This window comes from Megascapheus bottae, chromosome 32, assembly GCF_031878675.1.
Source record: "Megascapheus bottae isolate mThoBot1 chromosome 32, mThoBot2.hap1, whole genome shotgun sequence".
Lineage (NCBI taxonomy): Eukaryota > Metazoa > Chordata > Mammalia > Rodentia > Geomyidae > Megascapheus > Megascapheus bottae.
Window position 1 is genome coordinate 9,176,660 of NC_143540.1, and position 21,557 is coordinate 9,198,216.

The 21,557-nt window shown below is 53.8% G+C and overlaps 1 protein-coding gene and 1 long non-coding RNA gene across 3 annotated transcripts; one reads left to right on the forward strand and one right to left on the reverse strand.

Annotated features, from left to right (window-relative positions):
- Positions 1-491: 491 nt before the first annotated feature.
- On the forward strand, positions 492-20,384 carry Vipr1 (vasoactive intestinal peptide receptor 1). 2 transcript variants are annotated; one of them, XM_090323507.1, is made up of 13 exons: positions 492-597; positions 5,388-5,493; positions 8,955-9,062; positions 11,567-11,673; positions 12,673-12,779; positions 12,990-13,122; positions 13,701-13,854; positions 14,199-14,259; positions 14,506-14,572; positions 15,053-15,144; positions 17,466-17,595; positions 18,062-18,103; positions 18,262-20,384. In XM_090323507.1, the coding sequence occupies exons 1-13, from the start codon at positions 538-540 to the stop codon at positions 18,451-18,453; spliced, it is 1,359 nt and encodes a 452-aa protein (XP_090179633.1). In that variant the 5' UTR covers positions 492-537; the 3' UTR covers positions 18,454-20,384. The 2 variants fall into 2 exon arrangements, with proteins under 2 accessions (XP_090179633.1, XP_090179634.1); XM_090323508.1 differs by having other exon boundaries at positions 12,676-12,779.
- On the reverse strand, positions 13,548-16,595 carry LOC150043258 (uncharacterized). Its single transcript, XR_016533485.1, has 3 exons — positions 16,525-16,595; positions 15,632-15,929; positions 13,548-13,828 (listed from the first exon to the last, which is right to left on the reverse strand). It is a non-coding gene; the product is annotated as an uncharacterized LOC150043258 (long non-coding RNA).
- Positions 20,385-21,557: the final 1,173 nt, after the last annotated feature.

Below are 21,557 nucleotides of genomic sequence, written 5' to 3' on the forward strand. Positions count from 1 at the left end.
AGCAATTAAAACCAATGCATAAAGATTTCCACTTCTAGAGACACAGGGAGGAGAAAGGTTTCCAATGCCTGCCCCCCCCCCCCAGGATAGCGGGGACACCCCACTTTTCAAGGTAATGAGCTCCACCCCCCATACCTGCACTGAAGGCCCCGCCTTCCACCGCCCTATTGGAGGAACCGGCTGTCTGTCGAGCAAGCCCCGCCCCTCCATAGACAAACTCCCCCCGTGCCTCTCCACACACACCTATCCTCCCCCCATGTCCATCAAGTCAGCCCCGCCCTCCCAGGCCACGCCCCTCCGCGCCCCGCCCATCTCCGGCAGCGGTCGGGCAAGCCCCACCCCTCTGGCCACGCCCCCCGCGCTCTCCACCTATCCCCAGCGTCGGCTGGCAGGCCCCGCCCCGCCCCGGCCCCGCCCCTCCCTCCGCGAGCGCCACCGCCGCCACTCGGCGCCCGCGGCCCCGGGACGCCGTGTCGGTTGTGGGGTGCGCTCCCGCCCGCGCCCCGACGCCGGCCCTCGGCGGGCTCCAGGACGACCATGCGCGCCCGCTGCCTGTGGGTGCTGGCGGGGCTCCTCGCCGGCGCCCTGGGCCCCGCGGTGAGTGTCCGCCACATCCACCCCAGCACCCCACATTCCCCCAGCAGCTTGGGGGGGCGGGAGTGGGGGTGGAGGGGAGCCGGGAGGGGGGGACGAGGGAGGGTAAGCCGTGCCATCTGCGTGCGGGGAGAGGGAGTCTTCATGGGGAATGTGGGGGTGCTGGGCCCCCCTGCACCCCCTGTTTCACCTCTTCCCTCCTCCACCTGCGATCAGATCTAGAGCCTCCCACCCCCCCAAAAATGAGGGGGTGCCCTCAGCTGTACCCCCAGCCTCTCCCCGGTGCAGCCCAGAGCCCACTTGCATGGGTTTGGGGGGTGCAGGGAAGAGGGGGTACCCTGACTTACCTTCTTGACTGCATGGGGGTGCGTGGAAAGGAAGAGGGGGTGCATGAGTGGGGTGCAGGGAGGTGGGGGCTGGGGTGTGTGTGTGTGTGTCCTGGGGCTTGAACTCACAAGCCCTCCTTTTTTTGGGGGGGGACTGTGGGGTTCATTGGAAATCAGAGCCTCAAGGACTTCCCTTCCCAGCCCTCCAGGAATGGGGGGGCTGGTTTCATTCTGCCACCCTCCGAGCTCCCCAGCCTCCACCTGAATAGCTGGGGTACCCGGAGGAGGATTTCCAGGTCTGAGCCACACAGGCTCAGTTCTGAGGGGTGCAGGGTGTATGTGGGGGTGAGTGGGGGGGGGCTCATGCCTGTCATCCCAGCCATTCCCAGAGACCTGAGGGTCCCTGGTTCAAATCCAGCCCCACCACCCTGGAGGAAGACTCTTAATGTCAATGAACCACCGAGAATAAAATGGAAAGCTGGCAGTGGAGCCGTGGGAGGCACAAGTGCTAGAGCCCCAACGTTAAGTGGAAGAAAAAGAAAAAGAAAGAAAGAAAAGCTAAGGCTGGGGTGCTCAAGTCCTAGGACTGACACCCACAAATAAAATAAAATAATAAACTCCGTGGAGACCAGCCAAGGAGCTTAGCACCTAGCATGCACTGCCCATTTTTCTCCCTCCATGGAGGCTCTCGAACCCACAAAAGCAGCCTTGTCTCCTCTCCTAGCACCTCTCCCTCCCTCCCCCTTCCCCCCCCCCAAAAAAAAGAGCCTGGTGTCCCCCACGCCTGTCCTCTCATCTTTCCCACACCTTTATTCACTCAGCACCCGCTCCTCCTCCAGGTAGTCTTCCAGGATTACTCTCACCCACTCACACACCTTTCAGCCTTCCTGGCTGGTATTTCCTTTGTCTGGTGGAACAGACCTAGGGGCATTCAGGGATAGGGGTTGTGGGGTGTGGGGTGGCAGGGGAGAGGGAAGAGGGAGCCGACGTAATCAAAGCCATAAAGCAGCAAACTGCAAAGTTCAAGTTGCAGGCCCCAGAGTCCTTATCACTCGTATTTATGACGCCCTGCCTTTGGCCTGGCAAGGGGGAAATCTTTCAGAGAGAGAGAGAGAGAGAAATAAAATTTAAAAAAAGGTAAGAAAAACTTCAATGTGTGTCCCAGAAGGAAGTTTGTCCCAAGAGCCACCTGCCATGCTTCCTTCTGCCCCCCATCTCCTCCTCTCCCTCCCCCTTCCCCCCTGAAACCACAAAAGAACTGGAAAAGAATCTCAAGCTGGGGAGCACTTTACACCCAGAAAGAGTTCCCCCCATAACCCATCTCTCCACTTCTGGAGAAGGAGGGAGGAGACGGAAAAAGACAGAAGGAGGGGTTACATTCCAGGAAGGCTTCCTGGAGGAGGAGGCATTCTCCAATCTTCCATTTCCCATCAGGCTTCCCTGTTGGCTTGGCCTTAGAAGGGGAGTTTTGAGGCATTAAACTCCCCCCTCCTCGACTCTGTTCATCTGCTTCTAGCTGCTCTGGACAGGAATTCACTCCTTCCCTACCTTCCCGACCCCCCCCCCCCCCAACCCAGGCCTCCTTGATCTCAGCAAGCCAAGCAGTGTGGCTTTAGAAACTTCTAGCAAGCTTCCTCTATTACATTGTACCCTCCCATCCCGAGGCCTTTCACTGAAATCTGGGGGAGTCTCTTCTTGGGAACTCGGGGTTGGGGGTACCCAGTTGGTCCCAGGGTATAGCTCTGTTCTCTTTTGCGGGGCTCCTGGATTCCTTCTCTCAAAAGAAAGGTCGGCTGCCAGTGGCTCACGCCTGCCATCCTGGCTACTCAGGAGGCTGAGATCTGAGGAACGCGGTTCAAAGCCAGCACAAGCAGGAAAGTTCATGAGCCTCTCATGTCCAGTGAACCAGCAGAAAACCAGACATGGTGCTGTGGCTCAAGTGGTAGAGCGCCCAGCCTTGAGCTGAAGAGGGAAGGAAACTTTAGTCCTTTAGATTCCCCTCCAACACACACCCCTCAAGTGGTGCTCTACCAATTGAACCACTCTTCCATTTCCAGCTTTTTGCTGGTTCATTGGAGATAGTCTTACAGGGACTCTCTTGCCTGGGCTGGCTTTGAACCGTGATCCTCAGATCTCAGCCTCCTGGGTTAGCTAGGACAGGCTGTGAGCCACCATACCTTGTTATGAGAGGTCTTTAAGTCGTTGTCCAAAGTGGTTTCCACTCACCAGGGCAGTTTGTGAGTGGAACGTAGCTGGATCAGAACTGCCTGGCATCCATTTTGTTCGAGTTTGCTCGTTCAAAGGAGCCCATCCATAGAGAATCCACACCTGTTCACCTAGGTTATAATGTACATCTCACTTCCACGCGTGGGAGAAGAGACTGGATGAAGCAGCAAAAGCCAATAAACGTAAATATCCCCCCCCCCTCCAACTTGCCATTTGTCAACATTTCACAATGGATCTTTGGCATAATTTCCGTTTTTTCTCTCGGTTGGCTCAGGTCTGTTAGCTGATTTATAAACATCCTGCCCTTCCTCCCCCCCGCCAATTCTTTCTAGATGCAGTCTAGAAACCAAAGGATGGTTTCGTATATAAACAATAGTATCATCAGATCTAAGAATCAAAATAAAAATGGAAAGCTGGGTGTGCCAGTGGCTTACGTCTGTCATCCCAGCTACTCATGAAGTTGAGATCTGGAGGATTGTGGTTCGAAGCCAGCTTGGAAAGGAAAGTCCATGAGACTTATTTCCCATGAACCACCAGAAAACCGGAAGTGGCGCCATATATATATATGGCTCAAAGTGGTAGAGCACCACCTGGAGCAAAAAAAAAAAAAAAAGCTCTTGGCAGTGAATCAGGCTGGACTCCATGGACTATGATTTGTTTTTCGGGTAAACTTTTATTTTATTTTGTGACCACCCTGGGGCTTGAACTCAGGACCTGGGCACTGTCCATGAGCTTTTAGTCCTGGTGCTCTATCTGTTGTGCCACAGCTCTATGTCCAGTTTTCTGGTGGTTTCATGGAGATAAGAGTCTCATAGACTTTCCTGCCCAGGGCTGGCTTTGAACCACGATTCTCAGTCTCAGCCTCCTGAGTAGCTGGGATGATGGGGGACGGGGGGGCGCCCAGTGGCGTCCCACTCCTGTGACCTTTCTTAGGCTACTGAAGATACAGGCTTTCTGTTTTCAAGGAAGTCACTCTCCTCTTACTTAACTTCAAAACAAGTTCTTCCTGCTCAGCCGTTCACCAAGCAAAGAAAGAATTCACCAAGGCCTAGCTGCCATCTGCCTGTCTTTATTGGCTTCTAACCCTCCATTCATTGCCCCAGTAACTGGCCAGAACCACAGACCTTGTGTTTAGAAACAGGGGGTCCTGTAAACCCCACTTTTAAAAAAAATGTGCCAGTTCTGAGACTTAAACTCAGGGCCTTAAGGTCCTTTTTTTTATTTTTATTTTTATTTGTTTATTTATTTTTGCTGGGGTGGGAGGGGGGCTTGGGCACTGTCCCTGAGCTCTTCAGCTCAAGGCCAGTGCTCCACCACTTTGAGCCACGGCTCCACTTCAGGTTTTCTGGTGGTTCATTGGAGATCAGGAGATCAGAGTCTCATGGACTTTTGTTCCCAGGCTAGTTTTGAACCACGATCTTCAGATCTCAGCTTCCTGAATAGCTGGGATGACAGGCGTATTGGTGCCTGGCTTCGTCTAACTCTTATTCATCTTTTAAAACTTCCTTCTGTATATTGTCCATTCTTCTTTACGACCCCATCATTGAATTCTTTTTTTCTGGCTTGATAAGCCATGCCTGTACTGACCAGGAGATATATTTCTCTCTCTCTCTCTCTCTCCCCCTTTCCCCCCCTTCGCTCCCCCCCATGTGCCTCTGGAATCCAGAGGGACAATGAGGATGTTTAAAAGGAGGAAATGAGTAGCAAGTCCAAAGTTTTGCCTGATAAAAAGTTTTGCCATGATAAAGACAACCAATGCAGGCTGACCTGACCCCCTAGCTTTGAGGTTGACCAGATGTCTGGAGAGACAGATCTACGGAAACGGAAATGGATAGATAATGGTTGGGATTGATGACCAGAAAGACTCTGTCCTGTCTTGGAATGTGCATTCCCTATGTGACCTCAGCTCCCTCCCCCTTGGTTTTTGTTTTTTTTTTTTTTTTGGAGGGGTGGGGTGCTGGTTCTGGGGCTTCCTCTTAGGCACTGTCTCTAAGCTTTTGTTATTGTTCAGAGGTAGGGCTCTACCACACAGAACCATAATGGCGCCACTTCCGGCTTTTTGTGATTCCTTGGAAATGAAGAGTCTCACAGACTTTCTTACCCAGGGCTAGCATTGAACTGTGATCCTCCAGATCTCAGCCTCCTGAGTTGTTAGAGTGACAGGTGTGAGACATGGTACCCCACCTAGCTGATGGGTTTCTCATTATTTGTGTCCCGCCTCCCTCCTCCCCACTCCCCCAGGGCAGCTGGGCAGCCAGGCTGCATCAGGAATGTGACTACTTACAGATGATTGAAGATGAACAGAGGCAGTGCTTGGAGGAAGCCCAGCTGGAGAACGAGACAACAGGTGAGACTCCAGGTGGGACAAGAAAACCCCTCAGACTCGATGGAACCAGGGTGATTAGAGGGTGACACCCCCCCCCCATATGCACCCCTCGCTCCGTGGCGACCCAGCTTCAATAGAATCCACATTGCCAGGAACTGGGAAAGGTTTGGGGAAAGAGACAGAGGTTAACAGACACCCCTCCTTCACACATACACCCCAAATTCTCATCACTCCACCCCAGGGCCTTTTGGGGGTGGATGGATGGAAACAATATGCTTCACTAGGGTTCTGAAAAATAAAACTGTGTGGGAGCCGATTCTGTCTTTGGGGGGAATCCATTAAAAAGTAGAGGTTGAGCCAGGCGCCAGTGGCTCACGCCTGTCACCCCAGCTACTCAGGAGACTGAGATCTGAGGATCGTGGTTCAAAGCCAGGCCTGGGCAGGAAAGTCCGTGAGACTCTCATCTCCAGGGAACCTCCAGAAAACCAAAAGTAGAGCTGTGGCTTAATGTGGCCCAGGTTCCGAGTTCAAGCCCCAGGAACTACACACACACACACACACACACACACACACACACACGCCTGTAAAAGAACACAATAGATGTGGATGGAGAGTGTTGGTTGTGTTTGATCCTGGAGGTAGGGGGTGTCACAGGCCCCAGCGTATCCTTCTAGATCATTCTCAGGCTACAGAACCATACGGGTTCTCACCATTCCATTGGTTCTGTTTTTATTTTTAGTCAGTCATTGGGCTTGAACTCAGGGCCTAGACGCTACTGTCCCTGGGCTTATTTTTACTCAAGGCTGATGCCCTACCACTTTGAGCCACAGCTCCACTTCCAGCTTTTTGCTGATTCCTTAGAGATCAGAGTCTCACAGACTTTCCTGCCCACGGCTGGCTTCGAACCAGGATCTTCGGGATCTCAGCCTCCTTGAAATAAGTGGAATGGCAGGTGTGAGCCACCAGTGCCTGGCCAGAACCCAAGTATCTTACTCACTCCCGGATGATTTCTATTCCTGCCACCCCACGTCTGCCCTGAGAGTCACAAAACTATTCCCCAGTTGTGTGTGGGCATGGGTCGGGGAGGTGGGGGGGGTGCCATTTTTTTTTCTCTTGGCAACCTTTGGACCTGGGCTGGACTGGTCTTAGCCCAAGGCTGGCATTAACCTTGGCCTGGGAATCAGGTCTTCCCTGAACCAATCTATGGCATGCAATGACACCCATCTCCTCAGGGGAAGGTTCTAGAACACCAGTTCTGAAGGGTACATGTCAGGCCCTCCAGGCTGAGCTGTCTTCAGGGTGGGGGCACCAGCTGAGCTCACAGGCTTTATTCCACATTCCATCACTATCCACCCTCAGGGAAACACAGCTAGGAACTTCCCTGATTGTCTGCCAGCTTTGCACACGGCCCGTTGCAAACACAGTGCCTACGTGGTTCTGGTATGCCAGTGCTGGTGCCAAACCTGAGCACATCTCTTTAGAACCAGCTCTTAAAAAAATCTTTTATTTATTTCTTTTTTAAAAAAAAAATGTATTGTAGGGGCCGGGAGTTTGGCCTAGTGGTTAAAGTGCTTGCCTAGCATGCATGGAGACCCGGGTTCGATTCCTTGGTACCACATACATAGAAAAAAGCCGGAAGTGGTGCTGAGGCTCAAGTGGTAGAGCTCTAGCCTTGAGAAAAAACCCAAGGACAGTGCTTAGGCCCTGAGCTCAAGCCCAGGACTGGCAAAAAAAAAAAAAAAAAAAAAAAACGTATTGTAGTACTGAGATTTGAACTCACACAGCCTTGCACTTGTTATTTTGTTAGGCTGAGCCATGCCTCCAGCCCTGTTTTTCCACTGCTTAAGTGTGTGTCCGTTCTAGGGCCTGGGCTCTGTCCTTGAGCTTTTCTACTCAAAGTTAGTGCTCTATCATTTTGAACCATGGCTGCACTTCTGGTTTTCCTGGTGGTTCAATGGAGATGAGTCTCAGACTTTCCTGCTCAGGCTGGCTTTGAACCGTGATCTTTCCGATCTCAGGCTCCTGAGTAGCTGGGATGAGAGGCGTGAGCTCTGGTGCTCGGTTTCACTGGTAGTTTTTAGGATAGAGTTTTTTTCTTCTTTCCCCCCAATTCTCTCATTCCCCACCCCAACCCACGCTGCCATCCATCTGCTTTTAGGGGTTCTGTTGTGGGGAAAAACCTCGACCTTTGAACATGGCGTAAAAGCCACATTTAGGAAAGAAGGATTATTCAGAACTATAACATCTGACGCCTGTCATCTCAGGCTGAGACCTGAGAATCGCGGTTCGAAGCCAGCCCAAAGAGGATTACCCTTGGGACTCTTATTTCCAGTGAACCACACCGCAGAAAGCTGGAAGTGGTGCTGTGGCTGAAGTGGTAGAGCATTAGATTTGAGCTCACATGCCCAGGTTCTGAGTTCAAGACTCAGGACTGGCACAGAGGAAAAACAAAGTCCTACTTGCTAATAATTCTGTAATGTGAAATTTGAATACGGAAATGTCTTTTTTGTTGTTGTTGTTGTTTTTGCTATTCCTGGTCTTGAACTCAGGGCCTGAGCGCTGTCCTTGGACTTTCTCAAGACTAGAGCTCTACCATTTGAGCCACAGCACCACTTCCAGCTTTTTCTATGTACGTGGTACAGAGGACTCGAACCCGGGTCATCATGCATGCTAAGCAAGCACTCTACCAGTAGGCCAGACTCCCAGCCCTGCAAATGTCTTTTTTTTCCCCCTCACAAATGGCAAAATACAAAGGCCTCATGTGGTGTGTTTACTAGGTGTGTTTGTAAGGTAAAGGAGAAACAAATGGGAAGTGATTGATAATAAAATGCTGGGTACAAGTTCAGGTGTGATTGCACTCCATGATAAGAAGTTAGAGTCTGAAGGTTGTATCTATAAATATAAACGCTGGGAATGGGAGAGGTGTAAACGTTGAATCACACACGCACACACACACACACAGACAGGTGGCTGAATGCCTGAGTCAGATCTCACATGCCTACCAGTAGGCGACTTAATTTTTCCCAAACTTTGAACAGCTCTTCCTGAAAGTTCAGAACACAACCAAGGCTCTGTGTGGGATTCGTATATCACCATAGCCTAGGCTTTGATCGTGGTTGTTTTTAAAAAAATAATTAAATTAAAATAGAAAGGTGTTTCTAGCTGGGTGCCAGGGACTTTTGCCTGTCATCCTAGCTACTCAGGAGGCTGAGATCTAGAGGATCACAGTTGGAGTCCAGCCTGGGGACGGAAAGTCCTCAGGACTCTGAGTTCTTGTATGTAGAATGGAAGCTTGTTTGTCATTGGACAGGACCATCCAAGTCAACTGTCCGTCATTCCCAGTGCCTGCCTATCAAATGCCTGGGGCTTTGGAAGGAGGGCGGGACCTTGGAAGGAGAAGGAAGAAAATGGGATGCAGACCCCAGAACTGACTTGAGGGACTCATGTGTCTGTCTGTCTGTCTCTCTACCTCCGATCCACAGGCTGTGGCAAGATGTGGGACAACCTCACCTGCTGGCCGGCCACCCCTCGGGGGCAGTCGGTGGTTTTGGCTTGCCCCCTCATCTTTAAACTCTTCTCTCCAATTCAAGGTAAGAGCCTCGGCCTAATGAGAAGGCACTGGAGGCTGAGATCTGGAGGATCGTGGTTCGAGGCCAGCTCGAGCAGGAAAGTTTCCCCGAAACTCTGATCCACCAATAAACCATCAGCAGTGGGGCTGTGGCTCAAGTGGTAGAACGCCAGCCTTGAGCACAAAAAAGCTCAGGGACAGCGCCCAGGGCCGGGAGTTCAAGCCCCAGGAATAACCAAACATTTATATAGAGAGAGAAGATTGTGGAGTGCTGGGAAGGGCTGCCTGGAGGAGGAGGCGGTGGCTGTAACAAGCCTTTGATGGGCACCCAGGGTTTTGATTCTCTTTCCCTGTGGGAAAGGCGTCACTAAATATTTGCTCAGCCATTGATAAAATGACTGAGGGACGAGCACTTGATTAAACCTCAGCCCGCACACCTGCTTTGAATGCTGCTGGCTTCATCTTTCCCTATCTGGGCCACGTGACCTTTGGGGCCCTGTGAAAGAGAGAGCCAGACAGACAGACAGAAACAGAGAGAGACACACAGAGACAGACACACACGGGGACAGAGAGACGGAGGCACAGAGAGTCAGAGAAAGAGAGAGACAGACACAGAGAGAGACACACAGAGGGCCAGAGAGACCCAGAGAGACAGACAGACAGAGAGTCAGACTCATAGAGGGACAGACAGACTCAGAGAGAGACAGAGACACACAGAGACCTAGAGGCAGAGAGAAAGAGAGAAAATGGAGACAGAGCAAGGAACCTTGGCCCATCTTGTTCTATTCTGTGTCTATAAATGACACAGGAAAAGGCGGCCTTGATCCTCCCCCCCTCCCCCTCCCCCTCCCCCCTTTCCTCTCCCCTCCCTACCACCCCCTCCTGGAAATTCTGGGATACACTAGACTTTACATCCTACAGCTTTCCACCCGCGTGTCACCTTTGTCTTTGTGTTCCCCCACTATTTTTGCGGGGGGAGAGCAGGACTCATGAAAACACGTGACCTTTCACCTTTACATAACTGCCCCCCTCCCTGCACCCCACACCCACTGAGGCATGTCAAACACACAGGTCACCCCAGAAGAAATCATGCCATAAAGCCAGTGTGTGGCTATCTTCCCTTCACCTCCATTCCCTGTAAGGGTCTCTCTCTCTCTCTCTCTCTCTCTCTCTCTCTCCTGTGTGTTGGTCCTGGGACTTGAACTCAGGGCCTGAGTGCTGTCCCTCAACTCTGCACTCAAAGCTAGCGCTCTACCATGCTGAGCCACAGCGCCATTTTCTGTTTTCTTGGTGGTTCACTGGAGACGAGAGGCTCATGGACTTTTCTGCCCTGGGCTGGCTTTGAACCGCCATCCTCCAGATCTCAGCCTCTCCTGAGTTATCTAGGAATACAGGCATGAGCCACCAGCACCCAGCCATGAGACTCTTCTGATGATGGCGTCCAGGCCCTGAGTTCAAGCCTTAGGACCAGTAACAAAAGACTTTTAAAAAAATAGAAAGAATAGGGCCGGGAGTTTGGCCTAGTGGTTAAAGTGCTTGCCTAGCATGCATGAAGACCCGGGTTCGATTCCTCGATACTACATATAGAAAAAAGCCAGAAGTGGTGCTAAGGCTCAAGTGGTAGAGCTCTGGCCTTGAGAAAGTCCAAGGACAGTGCTCAGGCCCTGAGCTCAAGCCCAGGACTGGCAAAAAAAAAAAAAAAGAAAAAAGAAATTAAAAAAAGAATTGGGCGTGGTGGCTCACGCCTGTCATCCCAGCTACTCAGGAGGCCGAGATCTGAGGATCAAGGTTCAAAGCCAACCTGGGCACAAAAGGACCTGAGACTCTGATCTCCAATGTACCTCTAGAAAATGGGAAGTGGGGCTTGGCTCAAGGGTAGGGCGGTGGCCTTGAGCTGCAGAGCTCAGGGACAGAGTTCAAGCCCCATGACAACCAAAAACAAAATTAAAAAAAAAAAAAGAATTGGAGTTTATATCATCCCCAGCTGGGACAGGACCTGTTCATCCCTAGAGGGGCCTCTTCCTGCCCCACTGGGGAGACTGGGTCTGTCCAGACACCATAGAAACCCCCAGAGCCATGGGGCACCTGCTCTGCACATGCGCAGTACCGAGCGAGGCCCATCCATGGGGGTGTCTGCCTGGCGCATGCGCGGTAACACCCAAAGCCAAGGGTCATCTGAGCTGCACATGCGCTGTACAGAGCTAAGATCATCCAAAGCCACGGCTTCCCCCGCACCCTGCACCTGCCTGGCGCATGCGCGGTACAGAACTAGGAACACCCAAAGCCATGGTGCCCATGCAGAGCGCATGCGCAGCACAGAGCTGGTACCACCGAAAGCCAGGATTACCGCTGCCTGACGCATGCGCATGCGTGGTATAGAGCTGGGCACCTGCCTGGCGCAGGCGCAGTACAGAGCTGGGGGGGGGGGCCCGGGCCCCTGCCTGGCGCATGCGCAGGACGCCATCGGAGGCCTACTTCCGGCCTCCACCTCAGCCTCGTCTTTCTGTCCTCCCTGCCTCCACTCAGGTCGCAACGTGAGCCGCAGCTGCACGGACGGAGGCTGGACGCAGCTGGAGCCCGGCCCTTACCCGCTGGCCTGCGGCTTAGACGACAAAGCAGCCAGTCTGGAGGAGGTGGGGTGGGGGGGCCCCCCCTCCGCCATGGAGGAGTCGTGCTGTGGTCAGGGGGGTGGGCCTGGGCCCCCTGACAGCCCTGGAGATATGGCCCCACTTCTGATTTCCTGGTGATTCCATTGCCCCAGGCTGGCCTCGAACCGCCATCCTCAGGATCGCAGCCTCCAGTGTAGCTGGGCTAACAGGCCCCATTCCCCCTGGAGGCCGGGCCCTTCACAGAGGGGTTCACCCACCACCCAGAGCAGCTGGACGCCACAGCCGCACCCCCAGTTCCTCACAGTAGACACAGGAAGCGCTCATCACCCCACTGCCCACGAGTTGTTGTTCTTTTTCCCAGTCCTGGGCCTTGAACTCAGGGCCTGAGCACTGTCCTTGGGCTTTCTCAAGGCTAACACTCTACCACTGGAGCCTCAGCACCATTTCCAGCTCTTCTCTGTGTATGTGATGCTGAGGGAGTCGAACCCAGGTCTTCCTGCATGCGAGGCGAGCACTCTACCACTAGGCCACATCTCCCAGCCCAACCCACTCCCCCTGTTAAGAGGAGCCAAGGGTCCAGATTTTCCTAAGGACTCAGCCTCAGGTACCCAAGGACACACTGCAAACAAAGACCAGCAGAGACCCCATGCTCTCAAACTCACACCAGGAATCAAGCATAGGTGATTTTTCCTTTTTTTAAGCCAGACACCAGTGGCTCATCCTAGCTACTCAGGAGGCTGAGATCTGCGGATCACAGTGGGAAGCCAGCCGGGATAAAAGGGAAGCCCAGGAGACTCTGATCTCCAAGGGGACCAGCAAAAAGCCCCAAGTGGAGCCGTGGTTCAACTGGTAGAACACCAGCCTGGAGCGAGAGAAAAAGCTCAGGGACAGAGCTGTGGCCCCACATTCCTGTTTTATCTGAGCAGGCGTTCGATGGCGGTAGAGACAGCCATACTATATCCCCCAGAACCCAACCCACCCAACACCCACCCACTCACCCACCTTCACCTCCCCTCTCTCCAGCAGCAACAAACTATGTTCTACAACTCGGTGAAAACTGGCTACACTATTGGCTACAGCCTGTCCCTGGCCACCCTTCTGGTGGCCATGGCAATTTTGACATTGTTCAGGTGAGTATCATCACCCCTCAGCCCCCCCTCCTTGGTCCCCTCCCCCCAAAGGAAGCCAGGTTAGGAGATCCAGAGGGAGGGGCCACCACGCCTCCCTGTCCTGAGTCCTGACTGGCTGGGTGGGTGAGGGGGGTGGGACTTAAGCTGCTTTCAGATGTCTTCAAATCCACCTCCTCCCTCTCCCCCCCCCACCCCATCACCCCAACACAGGAAACTCCACTGCACCCGCAATTATATTCACATGCACCTCTTTATGTCCTTCATCCTGAGAGCCACCGCTGTGTTCATCAAAGACCTGGCTCTCTTCCACAGTGGGGAGGTCGAGCATTGTTCTCAGGGCTCGGTGAGAATCCACGCCCCCCCCCTTGGTCACCTCCTGTATTTCCTCTCTCATTATCTGCATTTGTTTGGCCTGGGGTGGGGAGGGAGGTTGGTGACAGTCCTAGGACTTGAACTCAGGACCTAGGCCTTCTGTCTCCTGAGCTCAAGGCTTAGTGCTCCGACTTACTTGAGTCACGATTTCACTTCTGGCTTTAGTGTTGGGACACAGGAAGGAAGGGGTGTGGGGGAGAGCGGGGTGAAAGGAGCCAGACGGCTTCCTGGTGGAGGTGGCACAGAGCCCTGACTCAGAGAGGCACATAGCTTGGATCTGACACATCAGATGCTTTATTCTAGAAGGGGGCAGAGGGGTCTAAAAGGGCTTCAAAGAAAGCCCCAGGTGGCGCAAGGCCTTTCCCTCTTGCTACTCAGAAAGCTGAGATCCAGAGGATCCACTTTCAAAGCCGACCAGCGGCAGAAAAGCCTGTGAGGCTCTTTTCATCTCAAAAAAAAAAAATCAGAAGCGGAGGTGTGGCTCAAGTGGGAGAGCGCCAGCCAGGGAGCCCTGAGTTCCACCCCTCAGGAAGACTCTTCTTCCCCCAGGTGGGATGCAAGGCGGCTGTGGTCTTCTTCCAGTACTGTGTCATGGCCAACTTCTTCTGGCTGTTGGTGGAAGGCCTCTATCTGCACACCCTGCTTGCCGTGTCATTCTTCTCCGAGCGGAAGTACTTCTGGGGGTACATAGTCATCGGCTGGGGTACGGCAGGGTGAGGGGGACCCCCTTCCCATCCCCCCCAGGGGAGGGGGGAATGGTTCAGCCCGCCATCTTTTTTCTTTCTTTCTCCTTTCTCTTGGTTCGTCCGTTGTGGGATTCGAACTCAGGACCCGGGCGCTGTCCCTGAGTCTCTTCTTGTGCTCAGGGCTGGTGCTCTACCCCTTGAACCTCCATGCTCAGATCTCAGCCTTCTGAGCAGCTAGGATGTCAGGCCTGGCTAAGCCTCCTCCTTCCCCTCCCCTTCCTTCTCTCTCTTCTGTCCCTCCCTTTTCTTTCCCCTGTTTTCCTGTCCCCCCCCCCCACCCTCCTCCATTTGGCCCTGACAGGAGCCCCCAGTACTTTCATCTTAATCTGGACCATCGTCAGAATCCACTTTGAGGACCATGGGTGAGTGTCACCCTGCTTCCTGTCCCCACGTCCACCATCTATGGGTGTGTGTCACACCACTTCCTGTCCCCCCCATACCATCCCGGGATAAGGAAATAATGCCCCCCCCCCCCATACAGACAACATACTGGACCGGATGGTCGTATTTGAAAACCCAATTTTACCAGTTGGGGACCAAGCTGTGAGATTGGGGGTGGGGGAGGACTGAGGGTCCCCTCACTGGCTCTGTACCCCCACTCCGTGCAGGTGCTGGGACACTATTAATTCCTCCCTCTGGTGGATTATCAAAGCACCCATCCTCACGTCTATCTTGGTACGTTTTTTTTTCCTCCTCCAGCCATTTGGACATGGAGGGAGTGAGGGGAGGGAAACTGAGGCCTGGACTATAGGTCAGCAGCTAAGCTCAGCGTCCACAGAGTTCCCACAGGCCTCCGGGGAGGACAAGGGGGCTTCATCTTGGAATGCCAGTGGCTCACATCTGTTCTCCCAGAAACTCAAGAGGCTGAGGTCTGAGGATCATGGTTCAAAGCCAGCCCCCGGGCACGGAAGTCACTGAGACTCTTATCTCCAATGAGCCACTCAACAACTGGAAATGGCGTTGTGGCTCAAGTGATAGAGTGCCAGCCTTGAACACAAAGAAAGAACAGCACCCAGGTCCTGAGTTCGAGTCCCAGGGCTGACCAGAAAAAAAAAAAGTAATGCCATTAGCAGCGGGGGACTAGACACCCCAATATCCCCTCCTCTGAGTGCCCATTTTTTTGGGGGGGACTCCTCCTCCTCATCCACCCACTAGGTGAATTTTATCCTGTTTGTCTGCATCATACGCATCCTGGTTCAGAAGCTGCGGCCCCCCGATATCGGAAAGAACGACAGCAACCCGTATTCGTGAGCATCACCCCATGTCTTGTTCCTTCCTCCCCCAGGGCCCCCCCAAAACTCCATCCCCACCCCCTAGTCCTCCACTCACCCATCATCCTCTCAGGGCCATGGCCAGGGAACTTAAAAGGGGTCAGAAATGATCTGTGGGAACCAGCTGTCCTCTCAGCTACTCGGGAGGCTGAGATCTGAGGATCACGGTTCGAAGCCAGCCTAGGCACACAAATCCCTGAGACTCTTATCGCCAATAAACCACCAGAAAACCAGAAATGGCACTGTGGCTCAACGTGGTAGAGTACCAGCTTTGAGCTGAAGAGCTCGGGCCCAGGCCCTCAGTTCAAGTCCCAGAACTGGAAATGATGCTAATGCTAATAATAATAATATAGAAACAGGAATGAAGATTCTAGAAGGTGTCCACAAATGGGAACCTGCCCATGAACCTCTAAACACGGGGTGTAAGGGGGGGGGAGGACAGGCTACAATTCAGCAATCTTACCAGGGACTCTTCTGCTGGGTGGAATGTTTTCTCGAACAGTTCTCCCTGCTGCCTTTCTCTTTGTGGGTGGGTGGGTGGAGGGGGGGGGAAGGAAAGTCTAGGTGAGGGATCCAAGATTTCCCTCCACGATGTCACGAGCTGCCGGATCTCGGGTTCTATTTTGGAGTGGTGTGAGTCTTCCTGATGAGATTTCAGATTCCCATTTGTGGTGTGACAGGTTTGGGGGTTTGTTGGTTGTTGTTCCCCTCTTCCACCAGCCTGCCTGCCTGCTGTGTGTGTAGGCAGGACTCTCTCTTTCCTGTAAAGATGGAGAAAAAGCAGTGTGGGGGGGGGGGCAACAGGACAAGGTAGACAGCTCACCAACTTTTTCTTGTTCCTGGGTGGGGCTTTGTGGGCCCCGCCCCCTCCTCCAAATCACCCATGGCTCAGTGAAACCCAGTCACAGCCAGGTCCTGGTTTGATCCAGCAGAGGTGGCAGGAGCTAAAGATGATCTGTCCACTCCATTTCCCCCCCCCACACACATTTTTTTCTTGTCTTTGTCTTAAAAAAAAAAAAAGCCTCCATCTGCCAGCCTGTCCTTTGGGGAACTTGGGGCGGGGCGGGGGGGGGGACGTGGGATGGGTTTTGAGGGCCAGGGAGAGCTGAGAATGTTACGGGAGAGCCATGCTGGGGAAGGGATGGGTTATTCCCAGCCAGGGCATCTGTCTGAAACTCTGGATTCTCAAAGGCAGAGATTTTGGGGGGGGGAACCTCTCCTCACTCCCCCAAATCAACCTCTCCCCCAAAGAAGGCCACGGAATCAACCAGAAATTCCAATCCAACTCTAGTTGGGCCACCGATCTCAGCGTGTCTAAGAAAGAAGCTACGGCAGCTGGACACTGATGGCTCATACCTGTTATCCCAAGCTGCTCAGGCTGAGATAGGGAGGATCGAGGTTCAAAGCCAGCCCAAGGCAGACTCTCATCTCCAATGAAGCACTGAGAAAGAGAAACATCACAAGTGGTACTGTGTTAGCTTTGAGCCTTGAGAGAAAAAAAAAATGAGGTGGTGCCAAGTCCCTGAGTTCAAGCCTCAGGACTGGAAGAAAAATATTTGATTAAATAATAATAATAATAATTAGAAACAGTATTGGAGCTTGAATTCAGGACTGTATATTAGTCAGGTGCTCTACCATTTGAGCCATACTTCTAGTCATTTTTGCTTTAGGTTATCTCCTCATATACATTCTGACCATTGTGTGTGTGTGTGTCCCAGTCCTGGAGTTTGACTCCTCAGTGCTTGCTGTTCCTTAGTGTTTTGGCCAGTCTTGGGGTTTGAACTCAAGGCCTGGGCACTGTTCTTTTTGCTCAAGGCTAACACTCTACCACTTGAGCCACAGTGCTGCACTTCTGCTTTTTTCTGTGTCTGTAGTGCTGAGGAATCGAACCCAGGCCTTCCTGCATGCTAGGCAAGCACTCTCCCACTCAGCCACCTTCCCAGCTTCCTTAGCTTTTTTTTTTCTCAAGGCTGGTACTCTACCACTTAAGCTGCACCTCCATCCTAGCTTTGTGACGGTTCATTGGAGACAAGAGTCTCAGGGACTTTCCTGCCCTAGACTGGTTTCAAATCATGATCCTCAGATCTCAGCCTCCTGAGTAGTTGGAATAACAGGCGAGAGCCACTGGTGGCAGGTGGTCTTGGGGTGTGTGTGTGTGTGTGTGTTTGTGTTGATCCTTTCAGGCATTTTGAATGACTTCTCCCTCCCCCAGCTACCCCCTTGTCTTCTCCTCCGACCCCGCCCCGGGGTCCCCATCAGGGGACCCCCATACTCACTGTTCACTCCTTCCTTCTTAGGAGACTGGCAAAATCCACTCTCTTACTGATTCCCCTGTTTGGAGCCCATTACATCATGTTTGCTTTCTTCCCCGACAACTTCAAAGCAGAAGTGAAGATGGTCTTCGAGCTGGTCGTGGGGTCTTTCCAGGTACAGGCCGTGGACGGACTGATGCTGCTGTCGTGAGGGCCCTGTAGCAGCCAGCCTTGACCTCGAACCTCCAGTCTGTCGTTGCTAATTCCCAGCCTTTCCCACCGTTGCAAGTTTTAAGCATCTAGGGCTGAGAGCGTGGCCTAGTGGTAGAGTGCTCGCCTAGCATGCACGAAGCTCTGGGTTCGAGTCCTTGGTACCACAGACACAGACAAAGCTGGAAGTGGTGCTGTGGCTCCAGGGGTAGAGAAAAAGAAGCTCAAGGGCAGTGCCCAGGCCCTGAGTTCAAGCCCCGGGACTGGCAAAAATTAAAAAAAAAGGAAGTTATAGGCATCGGTGCTCAGCCCTTTCCTTAACTAGAGTCAGACAGGGAGTGTGTGAAGAAGAGATGGGGGGGAGGGGAAAGTCAGGGTGCGGGGTGGGGGGGTCTGTGTGTGCAACCTCTCCTGTCTGTTCCCCCCCACAGGGTTTTGTGGTCGCCATTCTCTACTGCTTCCTCAATGGTGAGGTAAGTTCATCCCCCCCACCCCCAGACCCTGGGACTCCCCTCCACACGCACCCCGCATGGCAGCGTGGGGTGGGGTGGGGGGGTCTCCGGACTCAGGCCTCCCCAAAGGGAGCCCCGGAGCAGCGGATCTCGGTCGCCCCCCCCCACACACCCCCCAGGTGCAGGCGGAGCTGCGGCGGAAGTGGAGGCGCTGGCGCCTGCGGGGCCTGCTGGGGTGGCACCCCAAGCACCAGCCGCCCTGGGGCGGCGGCAGCGGCGCCACGAGCAGCACGCAGGTGTCCATGCTGACCCGGGTCAGCCCCAGCGCGCGGCGCTGCTCCAGCTTCCAGGCCGAGGCCTCCCTGGTCTGAGCCGCCCTCCCGTCCGGAACTCTCCTATGCAAGCTGGACTGCTCAGACCCCGCCCCCGAAGAGCCCCTCGGCCAATCACAAGCGTGGAATCTGCATACGCCACCCCCCCCCCCCTCTGGACTCCGCCCATCTCCCAGTGACTTCCGACCAATCGGAGGAAGGCAGTGCCTAGACTCAGAGGGCTGCACCTTGCGCCTCTCCTCATGCCCCGCCTCCGGAGGACCCTCGGCCAATCACAAGTGCGAAATCTGCATACCGCCGTTGACTCCGCCCACTTCCCCCCACCTCTATAACTTCCGACCAATCAGAGGAAAGCAATCACCTAGACTCAGGACTGCAGCTTGGAAGTGTCTTCAGACCCCGCCTCCAAAGGGCCCCCATGGCCAATCATGAGCGTGGAATCTGCATCCCACCACTGACTCCGCCCACCTCCCAGTAACTTCCGACCAATCAGAGGAAAGCAGTCTCCTGGACTGGCGGAACGCCTAGACATCATCACTGCAGATCCCAGCTGCTCCTTCGCCCGCCGGGCCCCGCCAGGCCCCGCCAGGCCCCGCCAGGCCCGGGCTCCTCCGCTACCTCCGGCCGCCGGCGCGAAGCCTGGCTGTGCGGGTGGAATATTACAAGCCCAGGACTCAGAGGCCTCGGCCCGGCCCGCCGCCATCGCCTCCTCGCCCGGTGCCTTCCTCCTCCGCGCGGCCTTACGAAGGATCGGACTCGAGACTGGAACTCTTGGATTACTTGTTGTGCTATCATTTTATTTTATTTTTTATCTTTCGGTATCCTTGCCGAGAAGGTGATGTCTGTTGTTTCGGGATGGTTTCGCATCCAGGTAGCTGGTGGTGGGAATGTTCTCGGACCTTCCGTTCACCCTGGTGGGTGGCTGCTTCCCCCTCAGGACTGCAATAGACATAGCAATAACTTTTTATTATTACTATTATTATTATAGTATTATTATTTTGCATCCACCGAGCCCCCCAGGCCCCCCCTCCCAGCTCCCTGCTTCCAGGGAGTCCCGCGCACTGCTGAAGGCCCACCAACGCCTCCCCCTTCGGCTTGGAACCAGGACCTCGACCCTGCCAACCACCATCTCCAGCTATATCTCCTTTTATTTTGTTCTGCCCGGTCCTGGGGCTCGAACTCACCGGCCTGGGCGCTGTCCCGGAGCTGCTGCTGTCGTTATGCGAGGCCCAATGCCCTCCCACTTTGAACCACAGCTCCACTTCTGGGTTCACCCAAGAAGAAAGAGCCGCCCCGATTTTCCCTGCCTGGGGCTGGCCTCGAACCGCCATCCTCAGATCTCAGCCTCCTGAGCAGCTAGGGTGACAGGGTTTTTTTTTTTTTGGGGGGGTGGAATCCAATTTAACAAACTTGTTATCTTGTCTGGTTTGGCAGAGGACAGGTGGATACGAGGCTAGCCCAAAGAGAGCAGAAAGGGACTCACAATAGTTCTCATCTGCCTGCCATTCTTCTCCAAAGCTGTGCCCTACCAGCTCGGGTGTGTCCTACCGTCCTAGAGTCAATCAACAAACAACAAGGGGTCCTGTGTTCTAAGTGAATGCGAACGCCAAGAGAAGCCCCCTGTGTCTAAGCATCCAGTTCCCCCCGTCCTATGGGTCATGTGTCATGGCTTTGGGGTAAGGCAGAGAGACTGGGCACTGGTGGCTCACGCCTGTCATCCCAGCTACTCAGGGAGGTTGAGATCTGGAGGCTCATGGATTGAAGCCATCCTGGGCAGGAAAGTCCATGAGACTCTCATCTCCAATAAACCCCTCACCCCACCCAGAGAACTGCAAGCAGAACTGTGGCTCAACATGGTAGAACGCCAGCCTTGAGCAAACTAAAATAGAAGAGCTCAGAGACAGTGAGTTCAAGTCCCACGATGGACCAAAAAGAAAAAAATAATAATAAAAATAAAGGTAGAGATCAGAGATGGAGGGGTTTTGCTCAGCTAAGTGACAGGAGGTAAAGGCGGAGACAATGCAATTCAGCCATGGGGAAAAGCTGGGGTTCTTGAGCAAGAATGAACCCAAGACAGGACACCCCAGGCTCAGAACGGCCATGAGCTTAGGCCATGTCCAGAAACGGGGCTTTTCTCCCAGCTCATCTCCACCTCCTCTTTGTGGATGCTTCCAGAACAGTAATCGGGCTGGTTTTAAGGGAGGGTTCAACGCCACCCATAGGAAGAAGCCAGCAGGTAGGGTCTTTCTCCTGAAGGGCTTTCAGAATGAGATCCAGTGGTGGGGTGGGGAGGTGAGGCCTGGAGGGGAGCCTCCAAACCCCACTGTAACCCCAAGATAAAGCTCAGGGCATAGATCCTGAAACTCCAGCCCCCCCCCCAAAAAAAATACCCAGCCAACAGAAGCAGCGCCACCTGTATGCCATCCCTTAGCTTTGTGATTCCACTCAAAAGCTCTACCACCTGGAGTCCTACAAGATGGCGCCACTTCCGGTTTCCTGGCAGATGAAGAGGCTCAGGGATGTCTCCTACCTCCCCACCCCCTGGGGCAGGCTGGCCTTAGAACCAAGACCCTCCAGATCTCAGCCTCCTTAGGAGAGCTGGGCAGACAGGTGGTAAGCCATGGCGGGGGGAGAGAGAGAGAGGACTTAAGAGTGATGGAATCCAAGCAGATGCCCCAGGAGGGAGGGGGAAGGGGAGAGAGGGGTCTGGATGGAGCAGAGAGCAGGAGTCCTTTCCACTGCTCAGCCAAGGAGGGGGGGGTTATCTCCCACGTGGGAACGGGAACTAGTCCCATTTCCCTGGGGAGATGGGGAGGGCGACACAGCTGGTGACAGTTAAGCACCCAGCTTAGGGACAGGGACAGTGGATTATTTATAGCCAGGAGTCACTGGCCTTGGACACACAGGGGCCTCTCAGCCAGAGGAATGGTGGCCCCAGCAGGCCATGGAGAGGAAGAGAAAGGGCAAGAGGCCAGGTTGGTAATAACTCAGTGTCACACAGGTCACCCAAAGCCAGAGGATTCAGAGAGGTCAGCCTTGTTATTGGGGTTCTGTTTTGGCTCCCCCAGCATTGCTGTGATAAAATGTCAGGGTTGGGGGGAAACAGTGTAAGTGGGAAAGTCAGGTTCGTGGATGGATTCCAG